This window comes from Magnolia sinica, chromosome 11 (assembly GCF_029962835.1).
Source record: "Magnolia sinica isolate HGM2019 chromosome 11, MsV1, whole genome shotgun sequence".
Classification (NCBI taxonomy): domain Eukaryota; kingdom Viridiplantae; phylum Streptophyta; class Magnoliopsida; order Magnoliales; family Magnoliaceae; genus Magnolia; species Magnolia sinica.
In genome coordinates, this window is record NC_080583.1 from 11,062,096 (window position 1) to 11,080,099 (window position 18,004).

The window sequence follows — 18,004 nt, forward strand, 5'->3', positions numbered from 1 at the left end:
AGCCAGCTTGGGCTAATCAAGACCGTTAATTGGACGATGGTTCCAAAGGGTATGTGTCCAAGTTTGTACTCATGCTAAGTTGAGTACTTAAGGTGACACGATTACTATATCCAAGGAAGAGCCAAGTTTCTGAGAGTCCACCCATGCCTCTTCCTCTACAATTACTTTTGCTCAGTGGCGTACAGCTTGTTTTACTTCTTCCAAGAGTGTACCTTCGATTATTGATTGTGGCACTTCCAATCACATGTCCGGTAAGCGTAGTATGATATCTCAATTAGTCCAATCATCGTTCATCTCTTCTGTGGTACTAGATGATGGTACATAAACTCATGTATTTGGGGTGAGCATAGTTTGTCCTACTCCAAATCTCTCATTATCTTCAGTTTTGTACGTTCCTAAGTTTCCTTTAAGCTTATTATTTGTCAATAAACTAACCAAAGCTCTAAATTGTTTTGTCAAATTCTATCCTTCCTATTGTGAGTTTCAAGATCTAAAGATGGGGAAGATGATTGGTGGTGGACATGAATTAAATAAACTCTATTTCCTCGATCATGGAATAACATGGCCTAGAGTTGCATTGCAAACCAACGTACTCATTAATAGTACTCCAAGCTTGGTCACCCATCTTTAAATAGTTTAAAGAGTCTTGTCTTATCTTTGTCGTATGTGTCTAGGTTAGAGTCTAAAGTGATGCAGGACATGAAAATTAACTATGATATGCAAGATCTCAGGCCTTAGATCAAACTAATTCAGAAACATTCACATAAAATTTCCACATCCCACACAAAAGTTCAAACATTCAAGCAAGGGGAATCTGTGCGAGTCCAGGCCTACACATGTTAGGGCTGGATCAATAGAAATTATAAGCCAAACAATACTCAAAGGGAGGTAAAACTCATCCACACATGCACAGTAATCAGTCCTTAATCCAAGAGATTCACCAGTTTCAATTCAGAGAACCCTAGGATTAGAGAAGGGGCAAACAAATTGAAAATAATGCAATCTAGGATTAGGGTTATGGAAAATAGGTATGAGAGATAAAATAGGCGGAAATTTTGAACCTGGAGTCAGTCCACGCACGAATAGCGGGTCAGGCCTGACACATGTGCGAGGGGGCCCCGAATGCAGAAAACGCCTCCTTGGCTCTGGTCGACCAGGGAAGGGCTTCAAAACCCCCAAGTTTCGTGTCAATCGGATGCTCGATCTGTGCGTGGTGCTCCGCCGAAGTTTTAGCCTTCCTGCAGAGCCAGATTCTGGAAATCGGCTGTATGGAGAAAAACTGCTGCAAAAGTTGACGGATTCGAAGCGAGGATGGTCGTAAAAGGTGAGAAGAATGGATGACAGGAGATGGGCGGATCAAGATAAATGTGACTTCGCCCCACGGTAGTTAGCCCTTCGATGAAGGGAGGGCTTCACACCCAATTGGATTTCCACAACTTAAGAACTCAGAGGAGTAGAAAAACGCAGGAATTTTTATTAATCTTCAATAAGAAAAAAATCTACAAGGGGTGCCTATTTATAGGAAAACCCTATACCCTAAAACTTGCGCTATGTGCGCAACCTTTTACTTGGCGATGAAGTAAACAAAAATAAAAACTAACCAAAGAAATCTAAACCACCCATGATACTCTAAATAACATCAATAAGCAAAACGTAAAATATGAGATTAATCAGACTAGTAGGCCACGATTATGAGATCCCATGATGGGTTTTACTTGACTATTGGGCCCACTCCAACGAACCAAAACTCCGTCTTTTAGCTAGGTGGCCCTCCGTGGACCTCATCATCAATCTAGATCGACGGTGGGGTCCTCCTCCTTGCGTACGTGTATAAGGGGGGCGGCGTGCGTGTGCGTGTGCACGTGATGTCCCCATCAACTCTCCCCGGCTACGAAGATTTCGCCACTGGCGAAACAAAACTCCTGAACCGCTCCAAGATGTCAAAATCAAGTCTCTAAAGCTCCTCCTCAGTGAGCCACATGCAATCTGAAGCTGGGCGTGAGTTACATTTAACCAGGTACTTCTGAAACCCACCGTCCGACTTTGAAACTATCTGATGGTCCAGAATATCCTCTTTTTCCTCTCTGGGTGTGTAAAGGTTAGGTATGGGAGATAGAGGCTGGGAAGAAAAGTCGTAAAGAGGCCATGTATCAAGGGACAGATCTGGGGAATCAGGATGGGTGGGCGAAGGGCCGGACAAAGTATTAGGGGTCTCTTGAAAAACAACTAGATCTTCCACATTGAACGTGGAACTAATTCCCATGGAAGGTGGAAGATCTACCACATATGCATTGAGACCGTTTCGTTTTATAATTTTGAAGGGTAGCGCTACGCGCATGTAATTTATGAACGGCCCCCTGAGGATACTGCTCGGGCCTAATGCGGACCATCATAGAGTCCCCTACATTGAATTCCTTGAAAGGTTTATGTTGGTCTGCAGAAAATTTGTAATGTTCATTACTAGTAGTGATCTTTCGCCTAATTTATTGACGCAATGAATGGATGTGATGCGCAAAAGACTCTGCAGACTCTGATGGCCTATGGGACAATGACTTAGGGACAAGATCAATAGGTTTCCTAGGCTTGTAACCAGTAACGACTTCAAAAGGACTTAAACCTATGGACATTGACAGAACTATTGAATGCAAACTCGGCTATGGGTAGTACGGCATCCCACGTCTTGGTATGCTCTCCTACTAAACATCTGAGCAAACTCCCTAGGCTCTTATTGACCACCTCAGTCTGACCATCGGTCTGAAGGTGGTAGGCAAACAAAAATTGGAGCCTAGTATTCATCATGTGTCATAGTATCTTCCAAAAGTAACTCATGAATCGCACGTCACGGTCAGACATTATGGCTTTTGGTAACCCATGCAGTTTGACGACCTCACTAAAGAATAGCTTGACAACATGAGATGCGTCTGAGGTCTTAAAACAAGGAATGAAGTGGGTCATTTTAGAAAAATGATCCATGACAACAAATATGGAATCGTGTTTCTGAATAGTCTTGGGGAGTCCAAGTACGAAATCCATACTAATGTCCTGCCAAGAGATGAATGGAACTGGCAAAGTTGTATATAATCCTGTATTTTATTTCTTTTGCTTTGCTAGTTGACAAGTACGACACTGCCCTATAATTTTGGCCACGTCTCGCTTGACGCTTGGCCAATGAAACCTATCCTCCACTAGGGCAATGGTCTTGTCTCGACCGAAATGACCTGCAACCCCTCCTGAATATAACTCTCAAACAAGAAAATCGCGGAAGGAGGTGCGTGGTATGCACAAGCGGTCATTCCTAAACAAATACGCGCCTAAAATCAAGTACTCACTGCTAGCTCCTGACGGACTATCTAACAACGACGCGTACACAACTCTAAAATCTAGACACTCAGAATAATCTTCTTTAATGCGCTCGACGCCCGTGACTTCGACACTCATGGAATTGAGTAACGCGACTCGATGACTCAACGCGTCGGCAAATTTATTCCCTACACCGGCCTTATGCTTAAGCACAAAAGTGTACTCTTGAAGGAATTGAACCCACTTGGCATGCCTAGGGTTTAATTTCTTCTGAGAGTTCAGATATCTTAAGGCCCCGTGATCTGAGAATAAGACGAATTCTTGCGGCAATAAGTAATAACGCCAATGGCGCAGTGATTGCAGTACTGCATAGAACTCTGTCATATGTGGAATATTTTTGCTTCGCCTCATTCAATTTCTGACTAAAAAAGGCGACAGGGTGCCCCTCCTAACTAAGTACTCCTCCTATGCCGACTCCTGACGCATCACATGCGACTTCAAAAGCTTTTGAAAAATCCGGAAATCGCCTGACTGGAGCTTCAGTCATCTTCACCTTTATCTCCGTGAAGGCCTTCGAGGCTGCCTTTGTCCATTGAAACTCTCCTTTTTTTATGCAATCCGTGATGGGAGCCATAATGGAACTGACACCTCGAATGAACCGCTTATAGAAGGTGGCTAAGCCGTGAAAGTTGCTCACCTCATGAATATTACGGGGTTCAGGCCAATTGACTATGGCCTTGACCTTCTCGAGATCCGCCGATACGCCCTCAGCTGACCCAATAAAGCCTAAGAAGATAACATTATTAGACAAAAACGCACACTTCTTCAGGTTGGCGTACAATTTCTCAGCTCTAAGGATCCTACAAACTTGCTTCAAATGGTTGAGGTGTTGTTCCTTAGTCATGCTATAAATCAAGATATCATCGAAGTATACAACCAAGAACTTCCCCATGAAGGGCCTCAACACTCAGGTCATCACACGCATGAAGGTGCTTGAGGCGTTAGTTAACCCAAAAGGCATAACTAACCAGTCGTATAGCCCCATCGTTTGTCTTGAAGGTCGTCTTCCACTCATCACCAAGGCGTACACGGATTTGGTGATAACCACTTTTGAGGTCAATTTTTGAGAAGATAGTAGCATTGGTCATCATATCCAACATGTCATCAAGACGCGGTATGGGAAACCGATACTTGACTGTGATTTTGTTGATGGCCCTACTATCAACACATATCCCCCATGTGTCATCCTTCTTAGGTGTAAGAAGGGTGGGCACGGCACATGAGCTCATGCTCTCTCGAATGAAACCCTTCTCTAGGAGCTTATCAATTGCCTCTTCAACTCATCGTGCTCCTTTGGATTCATTTTGTAATGCGAGAGGTTTGGTAGAGTCGCCCCAGGGATTAAATCAATGGCATGCTATATATCCTTCATAAGGGGAAGCTCATTCGGTAAATCATCAGGAAAAACATCACGAAACTCATGCGCTACCTGAATGGCCTCGGTGGGTAACTCTACACTAGCCTCTGGTACACTCTCCCTAGCCACAAGGGAGTACACCATCGAGTCCGCCTCCGTTTCTCACTCAAAGTCTTTGGCATTCAGAATATGGAAAGGTTTGGACTTGAACTTCGACTCCTTTAATTCTTTTGAGCCGCTCACACCACTCTGTGTGGTGGACTCCTTTCCAGTAGTGTTCTTAGGTGGCAGTGAATTTAGCTTGACCTTCCTGCCCTCGAACTAGAATGTACACACATTTGAACGACCAAATATGGTAACATCCCTGTCATAGAGCCATGGTCTACCCATAATGATATGGCCAACATCTATAGGAACAACATCACACCAAAGTGTGTCTTTATATGACCCAAACTGGATCGGAACAAGACAACAGTGCGAGACTAGAATGGGTTTCATCAACCCAGGAGACTCTATAGGGTTGAGGATGGGTTTCTAGCTTTAAGCCCAAACAGCTCACAGTGCTAGTCGATGCCACGTTGGCATAACTACCACTATCCACAATCATCTTACAGCTCTTTTCTCCACACTTTGCGCAAGTATAGATGCCGCACTGGTGGGCAAAGTGACCAAACCCCTGACACCTCAAACGCCTAGTTGCTCCACTTCCACGTGAGCTAGACCCGACAATTTCTTTACCCTTATCATCCTTGGGCCTTGGTTGAAAACTGTTGGAAGGTTTGTTCTGATACCCAGTGTTAGGTTTAGCCCCAAAGGGGTTGGCCTTAGCACTAGAATCGTGAAAGTCAAATCGTTTTCCCACAGATGCCTTGAGGTATTGCTCGACGTCTAACACTACTTGATACAGCTGCTCAATAGTGTCTATATCTTTGGCGAGCAATTCTCTCCTAATGTCAGGACGGAGGCCCGTTTTAAAACGAGCAAGGGTGAGTACGGGGTCCTCATCAACCTCGCAGCGGGTCAAGTACTCTTCGAACTTCTCAATGTAGTCAGCAACACTCATGAAACCCTGTCGAAGAGACTACCACTCCTCAATCAACCGCAAGTGATAAGAGAAAGAGAGGTACTTCTCTTTAAGTGTTTCTTTCATTTCTCCTCAATGGACTATTAGGAGTTCCCTCGCTTTCTTTCTTTTGCTCTATTGTTGCCCAAAAGCTCTTTACTTGGCCCACAAGCTTCATCTTGGCGAACCGAACTCGTTGAGCATCCGACATGTCATACCACTCAAAATAGTGGTCCGTATCCGCCAACCAATCTAAAAAGGCTTTAAGATCCAAGTGGCCATCAAACGTAGGGGCATCTACTCTAACTTCCTTAAGGAGTTGCGTGTCTAGGTCATATTGGTCATGATGTCCCTCGCGGGGTGAGTGTACAGGTGCGCGCGCATGACCAACTCTTTGGCCGCCTCCATTCCTTGGTCTAACCTCATGACCACCTGTCTGAGATTGGACATCTTCCCCAATGGTGGGGTTTGCCCCGAAGGAGGCCTCTAGTTGGGTAACACGATCATTAAATTGGTCAAGGCGTTGATCTATGCGTTGTTCCAAGCGCTTACTCAAAAAATCAACCTGCAGGGTTAACTTGTTCACTGATTCTTACAGTTGCTCCATGTTTAGTATAGGGTGCAAACCAAAACCATGACCCGTACGTGTGGGCATACAACTGTTAACTCCACCTAAGGACTTTCTACTACGACTATATGCAACTAAATGGAACTAAATGATCCTATGAGACTTTATATGAGGGAAACTACGCAGTGCTACTAAAATCCAGCAATATAGTTGTCAAAATAAGGGAATAACATAAAGTTACAGCAATGTGAATTGCTAGCTTCCTGATAACAAAATTTTCAGCAACTAATATCAGTAACTACGGACTTCTAAACAGCTATATATGATGAAACTGGATGCATGATGGACTTAAACAAACTACCCTAAACATGTAATGCATTCCCCTACAAGAACCATAGTCTCTAATACCAAATTTGATACAGGAGATGAAAATTAACTATGATATGCAAGATCTCAGGCCTTAGATCAAACTAATTCAGAAACATTCAAATAAAATTTCCACATCCCACACAAAAGTTCAAACATTCAAGCAAGGGGAATCTCTGTGGGTCCAGGCCTACACATGTTAGGGCTGGATCAATAGAAATTATAAGCCAAACGATACTCAAAGGGAGGTAAAACTCATCCACACATGCACAGTAATCAGTCCTTAATCCAAGAGATTCACCAGTGTCAATTTGGAGAACTCTAGGATTAGAGAAGGGGCAAACAAATTGAAAATAATGCAATCTAGGGTTAGGGTTATAGAAAATAGGTATGAGAGATAAAATAAGCGGAAATTCTGAACCTGGCGATAGTCCACGCGTGCGAACAGCAGGCCAGGCCTGACGCATGTGCGCAGGGGCCTGGCCGGACATGCAAGGGGGCCCCGAATGCAAAAAACGCCTCCTTGGCTCTGGTCGGCCAGGGGAGGGCTTCAAAACCCTCAAGTTTCATGTCGATCGAATGCGCTCTGTGCGTGGTGCTCCGCCAAAGTTTTAGCCTTCCTGCAGGGCTAGATTCTGGAAATCAGCTGTAGGAGAAGAACTGTTGCAAAAGTTGACGGATTCGAAGCGAGGATGGTCATAAAAGGTGAGAAGAATGGGTGATAGGAGATAGGGGCAGATCGGGATAGATGTGGCTTCGCACCACGGTAGTTAGCCCTTCAATGAAGGGAGGGCTTCACACCCAATTGAATTTCCACAACTTAAGAACTCAGAGGAGTAGAAAAACGCGGGAATTTTTATTAATCTTCAAGAGAAAAAGAAATCTGCAAGGAGTGCCTATTTATAGGAAAACCCTATACCCCAAAACTCACGCCATGTGCGCAACCTATTACTTGGCGATGAAGTAAACAAAAATAAAAACTAATAAAAGAAATTTAAACCGTCCATGATACTCTAAATAACATCAATAAGCAAAACGGAAAATATGATATTAATCAGACTAGTGGGCCACGATCATGAGATCCAATGATAGGTTTTACTTGACTATCGGGCCCACTCCAACGAACCAAAACTTTGTCTTCTAGCTAGGAGGCCCTCCCTGGACATCGTCATCAATCCAGATCGACGGTGGGGTCCTCCTTCTCCTTGCGTACGTGCGTAGGGGGCGACATGCGTGTGGGTGTGCGTGTGCGCGTGAAGTCCCCATCATAAAGCTTGCGGGTTAACATTATAGAGTGTTTTTTCTTTCACATGAAGATAAAGTGATAAACCCTTTTACTTGATACACTCGGATATTTCGGGTCCAATTCATGTTTCTAGTTTATCTAATTTTAAATACTTTTATCTTTGTGGATGATTGCTAAAAAATTACATGGTTATATTTGATGAAAGACTGTTCTAAGGTATTTACGTGTTTTAAAGAATTCCATATGCAAATACAAACTCAGTATCATGCTAAAGTGTGTATTTTAAGATCTGACAATGCTAAGAAATATACATCAAACTATTTTCATTCTTTATCTTTTATCCCATGGCAAAATTCATTAAACATCATGCACACTAACACCACAGCAGAATGAAGTTGCAAAGCGTAAAAATCGTCATTTACTTGAGGTTGTTGGGGCATTGTTGTTAAACATGATGATTCCGAAAGGTTTTTGGAGTTATGCAGTTTTAACTGCATGTTATCTCATATACCAAATGCCTTCATCAATCTTAAATGGTAAAACTCCTTGTTCTATCATATATCCCCAATGTTAACCATTTTCAACGCCTCCTAAAGTTTTTGGGTGTATATACTTTTTACATCAATTTGACCATGTTTTTGATAAATTTGAACCCAAGCCTATAAAGTGTGTTCTAAGATAACTCTTATACAGGGCAAGGTTACAAGTGTTATAACCCAATCACTTGTAGAAGGTATGCATCAGCTAATATCAACTTTTTTGGAAGCCTCGATATTTTTCTGAGGAAGATAATTGCAGCTTGCAAAATGTTCCATCGCTCTTCCTATGATGTCAACACAACTTCATCCATAATGCAAGTTCCTATACAATATTCAGATCCACCACCATTGTAGGTCTGCACAAGACATTATAAGAGTGGTGATGAAGTCATACCAATGTGTCATCTATCATTCTTGTCACCTCATATGAAGATCATTCTCTTGAGTCTTCACTAATAATACTCTTTCAGAGTCAATGGGGGAGTGTGGCTTCCTCCCTGTAGGAAGGATTTGAATGACTCTGAGTTGGTTGGTTTAGTGTCATTGTTGTCCTTGTTGCACGGCAAGGAGCCCATCATGAGGCGAAAAAAACTCTCGTTTTCGGGTGTGGAGTTATTCTCAAAAAGGAAAGTTTTCAATTCGATTTTTGTATTCAGTGTTGTCTTGCTCACCGGTCGAAAGCAGTTTCACCTATACTTCCTATGTTTGATCATACGGAGCGACCACGAAATTAGCGGGGTTTGCTAGTAGAAATAGATTCTTGACCATCGACAATCTATGAAAAAGGTCCTTCATTATCCTTAATGGATGCTCGTTCTGCATGAGCGTGGAAGAGTTGGTGGACCACGAATTTATTCACTACTCGTTCTCTCAGATAGTCTAGTCAGGCATCTTTAAAGCAGCCTTAGTTAGTTGGGTGATGCCTTTTGCGGTTGTTGATCTGCTTCTGATGTGGCATTTTGAGGGAGGTTCCTTCAGCAGAAGAAAGTGAAGAGTAGTGTTGTTGGCTTCATTTTGGGCTATTTGGTTGGACTCGTTGCTTTTGCAATACTAAGGAGTATGGTGGGAGGGTTGCCGATAGCCTGATATGGTTGGTCTTTTGGTAAGGGAGTGAGCTCCCTAGTGTTGTTGTCTTTAGCGTTGACGTCTTTGTTTTGTGTTAGCTTGTAGGGCTTGTCTTGGTTGTTTCTTTGTTCCTTTTCTCGTGTTTTTTTTTTTTTGTTTTGTTTCTGCTTCTGACCTTTGTCCCAATAAAATTATTATCTTTCAAAAACATATATATACTATCTAATCAAGGTCGTCTACCCATTACTCTCCACAAGGGTATATGTTCTTGTACCCAACATCCTAATCTTAAATTTTGTTTCCTTTGATGACTTATCTCCTTCTTTTTTATAGTTTGCTTTGTATTTTCCTCTGTCTATTCCTCACTCTTTCCAAGAGGCTCTTAACAGTGATGGGTGGAAGTGAGCTATGGAAGAAGAGATGGTTGCACTTCATCAAAATCAAACTCCTTGTTGAGCTACCTACAGGAAAACGTGCAGTAAGGTGTAGATGGGTATATACGGTCAGGTACAATGGATTAAAACAATCTCATCATGCTTGGTTCAACAAATTTAGTAAAGCGGTGCTTTAGTTTGGGATGAAACATAGTCAGGCAAAACATTCAATTTTGTTTGACAGAGCAATAATTGCATATGTGGATGATATCATTGTTATTGGCAATGATAGTACAGGTATTTCTGAGTTATTCTTACAGCAACACCTACACAAAGGATTTAGGTTACCTTAGACACTTTTTGGGTATTTGAGGTAGTAAGGCCAAAAGTGGTAATTAACTTGTCGCAGAAGAGGTACGTGATAGATTTATTAAAAGATACAGGTCTACTGGGAGCTAAGCCAGTTGAAACTCCCATTGATATTAATTCAAAGTTGAGTATAAACGAAGGGGAACTATTTGATGATCCTCAGAGGCATCGTCGACTAGTTGGCAAATTGATCTATTTAACGATTACATGACCGGACATCTCTCATACAGTCAGTGCAGCTAATCGATTTATGCAGCCTCATATGTCTCATATGGAGGTCATGCTTTGCATACTTAGATATTTAAAGGGAGCTCCATGCCATGAAATTATCCACAAGCGAAATGGACATCTTAAGGAAGAAGGGTTTTCTAATGCAAACTGGCAGGCTCTTCTTTTGATAGATGATCAACCACAAGTTATTATTCATTTATAGGAGGAAAACTGGTTACTTTTTTTTTTTAAGATGAAAACCTAGTTACATAGAAAAGCAAGAAGCACAATGTTGTCGCTCGGGCCAATGCAGAAGTGGAGTACAAGGCTATGGCCCATGCAACATACTAATCGATTTAAAGGGAGCTCTAGGCCATGAAATTCTCCACAAGCAAAATGGACATCTTAGGGTAGAAGGGTTTTCTAATGCAAACTGGTTGGCTCTTCTTCTGATAGATGATCAACCACAAGTTATTGTACGTTTGTAGGAGGAAAATTGGTAACTTTTTTTTTAGAGAGATGAAAACCTAGTTACATGGAAAAGCAAGAAGCATAATGTTGTCGCCCGGGCCAGCGCAGAAGCGGAGTACAGGGCTATGGCCCATGTAATATACTAACTTATTTGGCTGAAGACATTAATGTACGAGCTTGGGTTCTTGGTGGATGCTCCTATAAGATTGCACTATAACAAGCAACAGACATCTCACATCGCCAACAATCCAGTCTATCACGAAAGAATCAAGAATGTTGACGTTGACTGTCACTTCATTAGGGAGAAGGTTGCTAACAAGGAAATATGCACGCAATTTGTTAAGTCCCAAGATCAAGTGACATACATGTTTAACTCGGGCTCATTTGACCACACTTGTAGGCCACCCTAGCCACATGTGTGGTCCCACAGTCACTCATGTGGTCCTCATATGTTTAGGTTTATGTTGGTCCTTTGTCATATGTTTGGGCTATAGTCTTTAGGCCCATAAGTTCCTTTGTCATATGTTTGGGCTATAGTCTTTAGGCCCATAAGTTCCTTTGTCATATGTTTGGGCTATAGTCTTTAGGCCGATAAGTCATGGATTATCTTATCTTTTAGTCAAAGGGGTATAATTGTATTTTCCTTGTATTGAGTGATTCCCTAATCATAATAAAAGAGATGTGAGGGCATGTGGAGCCTTTTAAGCTCTCTCCTTTCCTTCTCCGTTTCCTCTCACTATTCTTCTTCTCTTCTTCTCTTCACTCCATCATTTACTACAGTAGGAAAGGATGAAAGCCAAGCAAAATCCTTTCATGATAGGAGGTATCAAACAACCCATACTACTTTCTTTCTTTTTTGAAAGATTCAAACCCATACTACAAGTAGCACTCCACCCGAAGAGGCCTATCGGATCGCATTGTGAGAACAATAGTAATAGGAAAGGATGGAAGCTAAGCACAATCCTTTTCATGCTGGGAGGTATTAAACAATCCATACCACAAGTAGCACTCCACCTCACACAGTTGTACCACGTGTTGTAGATCACCCACATGTTCTGATGCGGACATAAGTGGTGCACCCTTTAGAGTATAGTAGAGGAGGAGGCGTCGCCGGCAGAGTATCGGAGCAGAGAAGTTGATGTGGATGGACGCTGGTTCTATCAGACCCACTTTCTGACGTGCTATGAGTGTAGGAGCGGCATGACCGCACCCCGACCATAGATCCATGGGACGGATTTCACACCCTACCACACGAGTATTTTAGTTTTGGACTTTTTTGTTCTTTTTTTTTTGTTTCAAGCGCTTTATTGCACTTTCTTTGTTTTTCGTCTTTTTGTTATTTTTCTTGTTTTCAGGGGCTTTAGTACATTTTTACTTTTTCCATAGCTTATATATACGTTGTAAGAAACCCTATTTTCATTATTATTGAGTGAATAGAAATTTGTATCTTTTCTTCCTCTTTTATCAAGAGATTACGGTTTCAGGATTCGCTCTTGGGTGTCGAGGATTCCAACCCGATTTCAGGTTTTCTTCTTTATAAATCTTCGAGGTGCATGAAAAGGTAAGAATTATCCGCCTTCTTTTCTTTTGATTACAAAGGACCCATACTTTCTTCATCTCGAACCCTTCATTCTTCACATTTTTCGTTCCTCTCTGGATATCCCCCTGCTAATTTGAACGGAAAATAGGGATGGTTGATCAGTAGAATTAGATCTAAACTTGATCGTGGACTGACTTATGCTAGATCTAGAATATCTTCATATTCCTAGATCCTCCATTTTTACTGTTTACGTGATTTTATGATAAGGGGCATGATCCTGACGGAATGACCTCATCTTTGTGTTAAGATTTACCTAATCCCTTTGATTAAAAACGGTTAGTTGATTGGTGTATTTATTTGAACATTCTTTAACCTGATTATACATGCATCTAGGATTAGGTCATCACATGTCCCTACATCATGTTCCCATGATCACTAACGCTGAGAGTCAAAAGACCATGACGACTACTATTCCAAAGGGAACTTGGGAAACATAAGATATATCGAAAAGAGACCACAACACTGTTACTTGTTTTAAATATGAGGAAAATGACATGTTTCAGCCATATGTCTTTCAAAATTTCTCAGCTATTGTGATGAAACTCACAAAATAGAAGATCCAAGCAATAAGGATGCAGCTTATGATGATGATGATGATTTTGAATAGAAAAGATGCAAAGAAAAACTCTCTTCTATAGTAGTGGATTGGAGGGAAGAAGACCAAGTGCAACACAGGATGGGCCTAAGATCAATCTGTAAACAATACATCTCCAAGGAAGTGATGGCAGAAAATTTTATGAAAGAAGCACTACACTTGAGCTTGTTTTTCCTTTATACCATCATTTGTATAGCATCCAAGATGTTAACTTTCACAATTGACCAACTACATGCAAATTGTATGGAATATGGACAACTAGGCTTCATTTCAAGATTGTTCCTGAGAAACAGATCAGCTGAAATTTCAATAATTACAAATTAATATGAGAAAATATATCTTGCATTCATTCTGAGAAAGAAATGTGCCTTTTCTAACAACAGGAGAAGCAGTCATTCCAAAGACACTTGGCTTGCGTCCAGACCTGTGATAAAACTCCTATATCAAAACACAACAAAAATTATTAACTATTCAAAGAAACCAAAGGACAGACCAAAAAACTAAATCTGGAAAATATTTCTTACAGGGATATAATAGAAAGAAAATAATTATTTAGACAGCTGATGAGGCTTCTGCATACCTTCATTATTCTTGTGTATGGATGTCTTCCACTAGCACGGTGGCATTCATCAAATATCATTAACCGGATCATGTCTAGGGTCAAAAAAGCATTCCTCAAAGCGTCCAATAAAATCTGAGGTGTCATAACCATTACCTGTATAATAAAGTCAACAAGAATAAATTGTCATAACATATATGTGAAATTCAACATTTATATTAGCTTAATTTCTCCAGCTTAAATTTTTTTCTATCAGTCATTCTCCAATTTAAAATTGCAAGTTTCAATCAAATCAATTCAAACTAGATTAAAGTTAATACACATAAAATCCATGAAATTCAATTACTTAAACCAAATTTATTTCTTGAAAACCAAGAAATTTTAGAAGTAATGTTAGTGCCAACTTGTGATTAAATTATTTAAAATCATCAATACATCTGAATGGAGGGAAAAGATGAAAGGGATTAGCTGAGTATTATATGACTTAATATAAGTTTCTTTATTCGAGATTATCTTCGGCACTTAAGGATCCTTCTGAACAGGGAAAAAAAGTAATGAAAGAGGATTTCTCCTTCCTATTCCAAACTCAGTCTAAAATAAGTGCTATGGCAAAAAAGAAACCAACTATGACATTAGTAACAGAAAAGCTGGAGCTTTCGTGAAATAGTGTGGCAATAAAGAGTGCAATAAAGGAAGAATATAAAATGTAGAATGCCACAGACAGAAATAGTTACAAAACAAGCCAAACACTATGATCTAAACCAATGCCAAGGCATTTTAAAAAATCCCAAATAGCTCACAAATCATATAAATAGGGAAATGATCTCCTACAACTAGTTGCATCATAACTCTAGAAGACAGCCCCATTGCTTAGGACTCATTGGATCACCCCATCATCGATCTAGACAATCGAATCATTACAACTATTGGTGGCAGGCTGCATCAAGAAGCACACCTATTGGATGACCTTAACTTTGAGTGTTGGTCAATTCTGTTACAGAGGACCAATCTCCTTCAACCGGTTGTACACAACAACCCATTTTTATCCTTCAGTTTGGTTTCCAGTTTCTCCCTTGAAATTATTATTATTTACAAAGGCAATAAGTTTATTATAAAAAAAAAAAAAGGTTTAGATTAAGCTAGTCTGCAACCACTTCTACATGATCAGTTCTCTTTGTTATAACCGGCCTTCTTACTAGCCATATACCAACTGGTTAGTGTCGTTTGACCTAAGTGTTTCTTTAGAAACCTACGCAATCCAAGGCGTGTCCATTTATTTGAATTGAGAGAATCAAAAACATGGACATGGAAAACCCCTACGAAATCCCCAGGAAATGTAAGAGTGTGTAATCCTACAATAATTCCACTGTTTGGATTGAGTGCAGCTTTCCATGGAAATGCTGAAAGGTAAACGGCCAAACGGTGGCAACTGTCTCTCATAAACTTGGAAATTTACATTTATCAGATCCTTTGAAAGAAATAGATCTCCATGTTTTTGGAGTAAAACCTTAGAAATTGAAATTGATTTCCATACACTTTTGAGTAAAACCTTAGAATTCAAATTGATTTCCGTACACTCTTTTTCTCATAGAGTGGAGATGACGATACCCATGGAAGTCGATTTCTTCCCCAAAGCTTTCATTGTTCCCAGACAGGCCCAAAGTTTTTATTTAAAATCCTAAGCGATCAAAGGTCAATCCAACAGCATAGATGCTTCATGTTGATAATTGCACCTATTTTTATCGGCTCAATCTTGACCATTCCTTTTTTCATGCTACTGATCAAATGGTTAGTATCATCTGATTGGTGTGATACTTCCATCATCCCAGCCAAGTGTTGGCTAGAATGAATTAACATTCCAGATCAATGATTGGACTTCCCACGTGTCTTCTATCATAAGTCTGAGAAAAACTAGTTGTATTAGATAATTTCCTTATAAATAAAAATTTACAACAAAAAAAAAAAAAAAACTCAAAACAAGGACCATTGTTAACTCTCTTTTATATATAAAACACACCACATTGCACATAATGATAGAGGAGATATGGCTAGCAATGGGCCAGGCAAAATCAATATTTTAAATAGGCCCCACCCCACCATTTCAAAATCTGGGCCAGACACCCACCCATTGCCAGGCCTAAGAAGAGAGAATAACAAAATTATAAAAATTCCTAATCTTTCCCAGTTTTCTTCAAAAAAATCCCATTCTTTCTTAGTCATAAAGAATTGCATTGTTGAATCTTCCCATAATCCAAAATTTGCAATGCCTACTCTCATGCACATAATACATTCGGGTGCATAATAAATTTAAAATAATAATAATATTATTATTATTATTATTAAATTTTTAAAAAAAAAAAATTGTACTTCTTGTGTGCTGATTTCTTTCTCCCAAGATTGAGCACTCCAGTTATCTACTCCCTTGTCTCCGTAATACTCCGCAACTTTGAAATCTGTGTGGGTTTTTATTACTTCAAATTGCTGCAATGCAAAAACAAAGATACCGAAATCAAAACCACATTGAAAGAAGAAGAAGGATAAAGATAAAAAATAAAGCTCCCATCATTCGAACAAGCTAATTTATAGAACAAATTTCAAAAAATAGACTTTTTTTAACTACTTCACCTGATTGATAAGATTAACAGTCGGTGCCATGAAAATAATCAACCTATTATCATTGCTAACTTTCATAGCTTTTCCAACCTCCTTCATTAACATCACTGCAATCATTGTCTTCCCTGCTCCGGTTTCAAGCACTGCAATCGTGTTCCTCCGTAATGCGATTTGGAGGACCTTGATTTGGTAACTAAAAATCACAAAAAAGAACCAATGAAATTAAAGACGATATCGGAATCGATCAGGGAAGGAATGCCGAGAAAGAGAAGCACCTTCTGGGATCGAAATCCCTCGGAGACTCGGCGACTGCTGGTTTCTTCGCAGGCGCCATGGGTCCTCCGTCCTCGAGGGGCCGTTTCAAGGGATTCGCTGGGGATGCTGTAGAAGACATGGAGCTGAAGAAGAGAAACCCTAGAAAAAGCTGCAATTTTTCCGTACTTCCGATTCTCTCAGAAGAGAGAGGCAGGGAGAGAGAGTGAGTGCGCGCCAAAGGCGTGAAGAGAAACGGGCGCGTGACTTTTTTATAATTTCCGTTTTTTTTTTTTTGCGCTTTCTCGCCCTTGCTAGGAGAGGACGGAAGCGGATTACGTGAGACAGAGGACTCACCCGATACAGTTCGGCCCTTACTGTGGGGCCCACCTTTATGTATTTATTTTGTATCCACTCCGTCCATCCGTTTTTACATATCATTTTAGAGCATCATCCCAAGAATTAAGTAAATGAAATTATCAGGTGGACCGTATCTATGAAACAGTGATGATTGAACACCCTACCATTAAAAGATTCTTAGGGCACATATTAATGTTTATGTAGTGTTTATTTGCCATCCTATCTGTTGATAAGGTCACATAATCTTGGATGAAGAGAAAAAAATAAATTATCAGCTTAATTCATAATTTTTGTGGCCTTTAAATGGTCAATCACTACTGTTTCCTATATTATTGTCCACCTGATTGTTGGATCTACTTCATTTTTGGGATAATTCCCTGAAATGATATGAAAAAACGGATGGACGGTGTGGATATAAAATAAATACGTAAATGTAGGCTCCACGGTAAAGGCCACACCGTCTCGGGTGAGTCCCGGTTCCCACCTAATCCGCTCCCGGAGAGGACTCTTGAGAATTTTGGACTTCGGACTCCAACAGCTTTTAATGCAGCCCTAAAACACCGTATGTCTCACCAGTTATGTATCTATAATCCACTCCGTACATCAGAATCTATCCTTGGCTATCAACGGACGCGAATTTCCTGCGAAAGCCTTTAGCATGAAGTTCCTGTGCTGGAAACTCATGTGGGACCCACTGCGATGTTTGTACGAAATCCTCTCCGTCCATGCTAAAAATGAAACGTATCCGATGTCTAAGTGAGCTGAAAAAGTGATAATTAAACGTCCACAGTTGAAATAGTTGTGAGCCATAGCAGTTTTGAATCATTTTAATATTTGTTTTTTCAATTCGTCCGGTTATTAACGGTATAGATGTCATGTAAACGTCACTGCCAAACCTAGAGAGGCTTCAACAGTAGAAATTCACCTAACTACCTTTTCCGTTAAATACGGCCACTTAAGTCTTGAATCCTGCTCACTTTTGGGCTTCTGTTCTATAATGATTTTAAAAAACGGATGAACGGGGTCGATTCCACAAT

The 18,004-nt window shown here is 40.5% G+C and overlaps 1 protein-coding gene across 1 annotated transcript in view; it reads right to left on the bottom strand.

The window, feature by feature from the left end:
* Positions 1–16,891, bottom strand: part of LOC131218802 (endoribonuclease Dicer homolog 3a) — a 66,174-nt gene extending 49,283 nt beyond the window's left edge. Inside the window, exons 1-5 of the mRNA XM_058213620.1 lie at positions 16,631–16,891; positions 16,368–16,548; positions 16,110–16,223; positions 13,764–13,898; positions 13,552–13,621 (exon numbers count right to left, since the gene is read on the bottom strand). Of these exons, the coding sequence (XP_058069603.1) occupies positions 13,552–13,621; positions 13,764–13,898; positions 16,110–16,223; positions 16,368–16,548; positions 16,631–16,749 (619 nt within the window). The 5' untranslated portion in view covers positions 16,750–16,891. The remainder of the gene's footprint in view (positions 1–13,551; positions 13,622–13,763; positions 13,899–16,109; positions 16,224–16,367; positions 16,549–16,630) is intronic.
* Between the last annotated feature and the right edge of the window lie 1,113 nt (positions 16,892–18,004).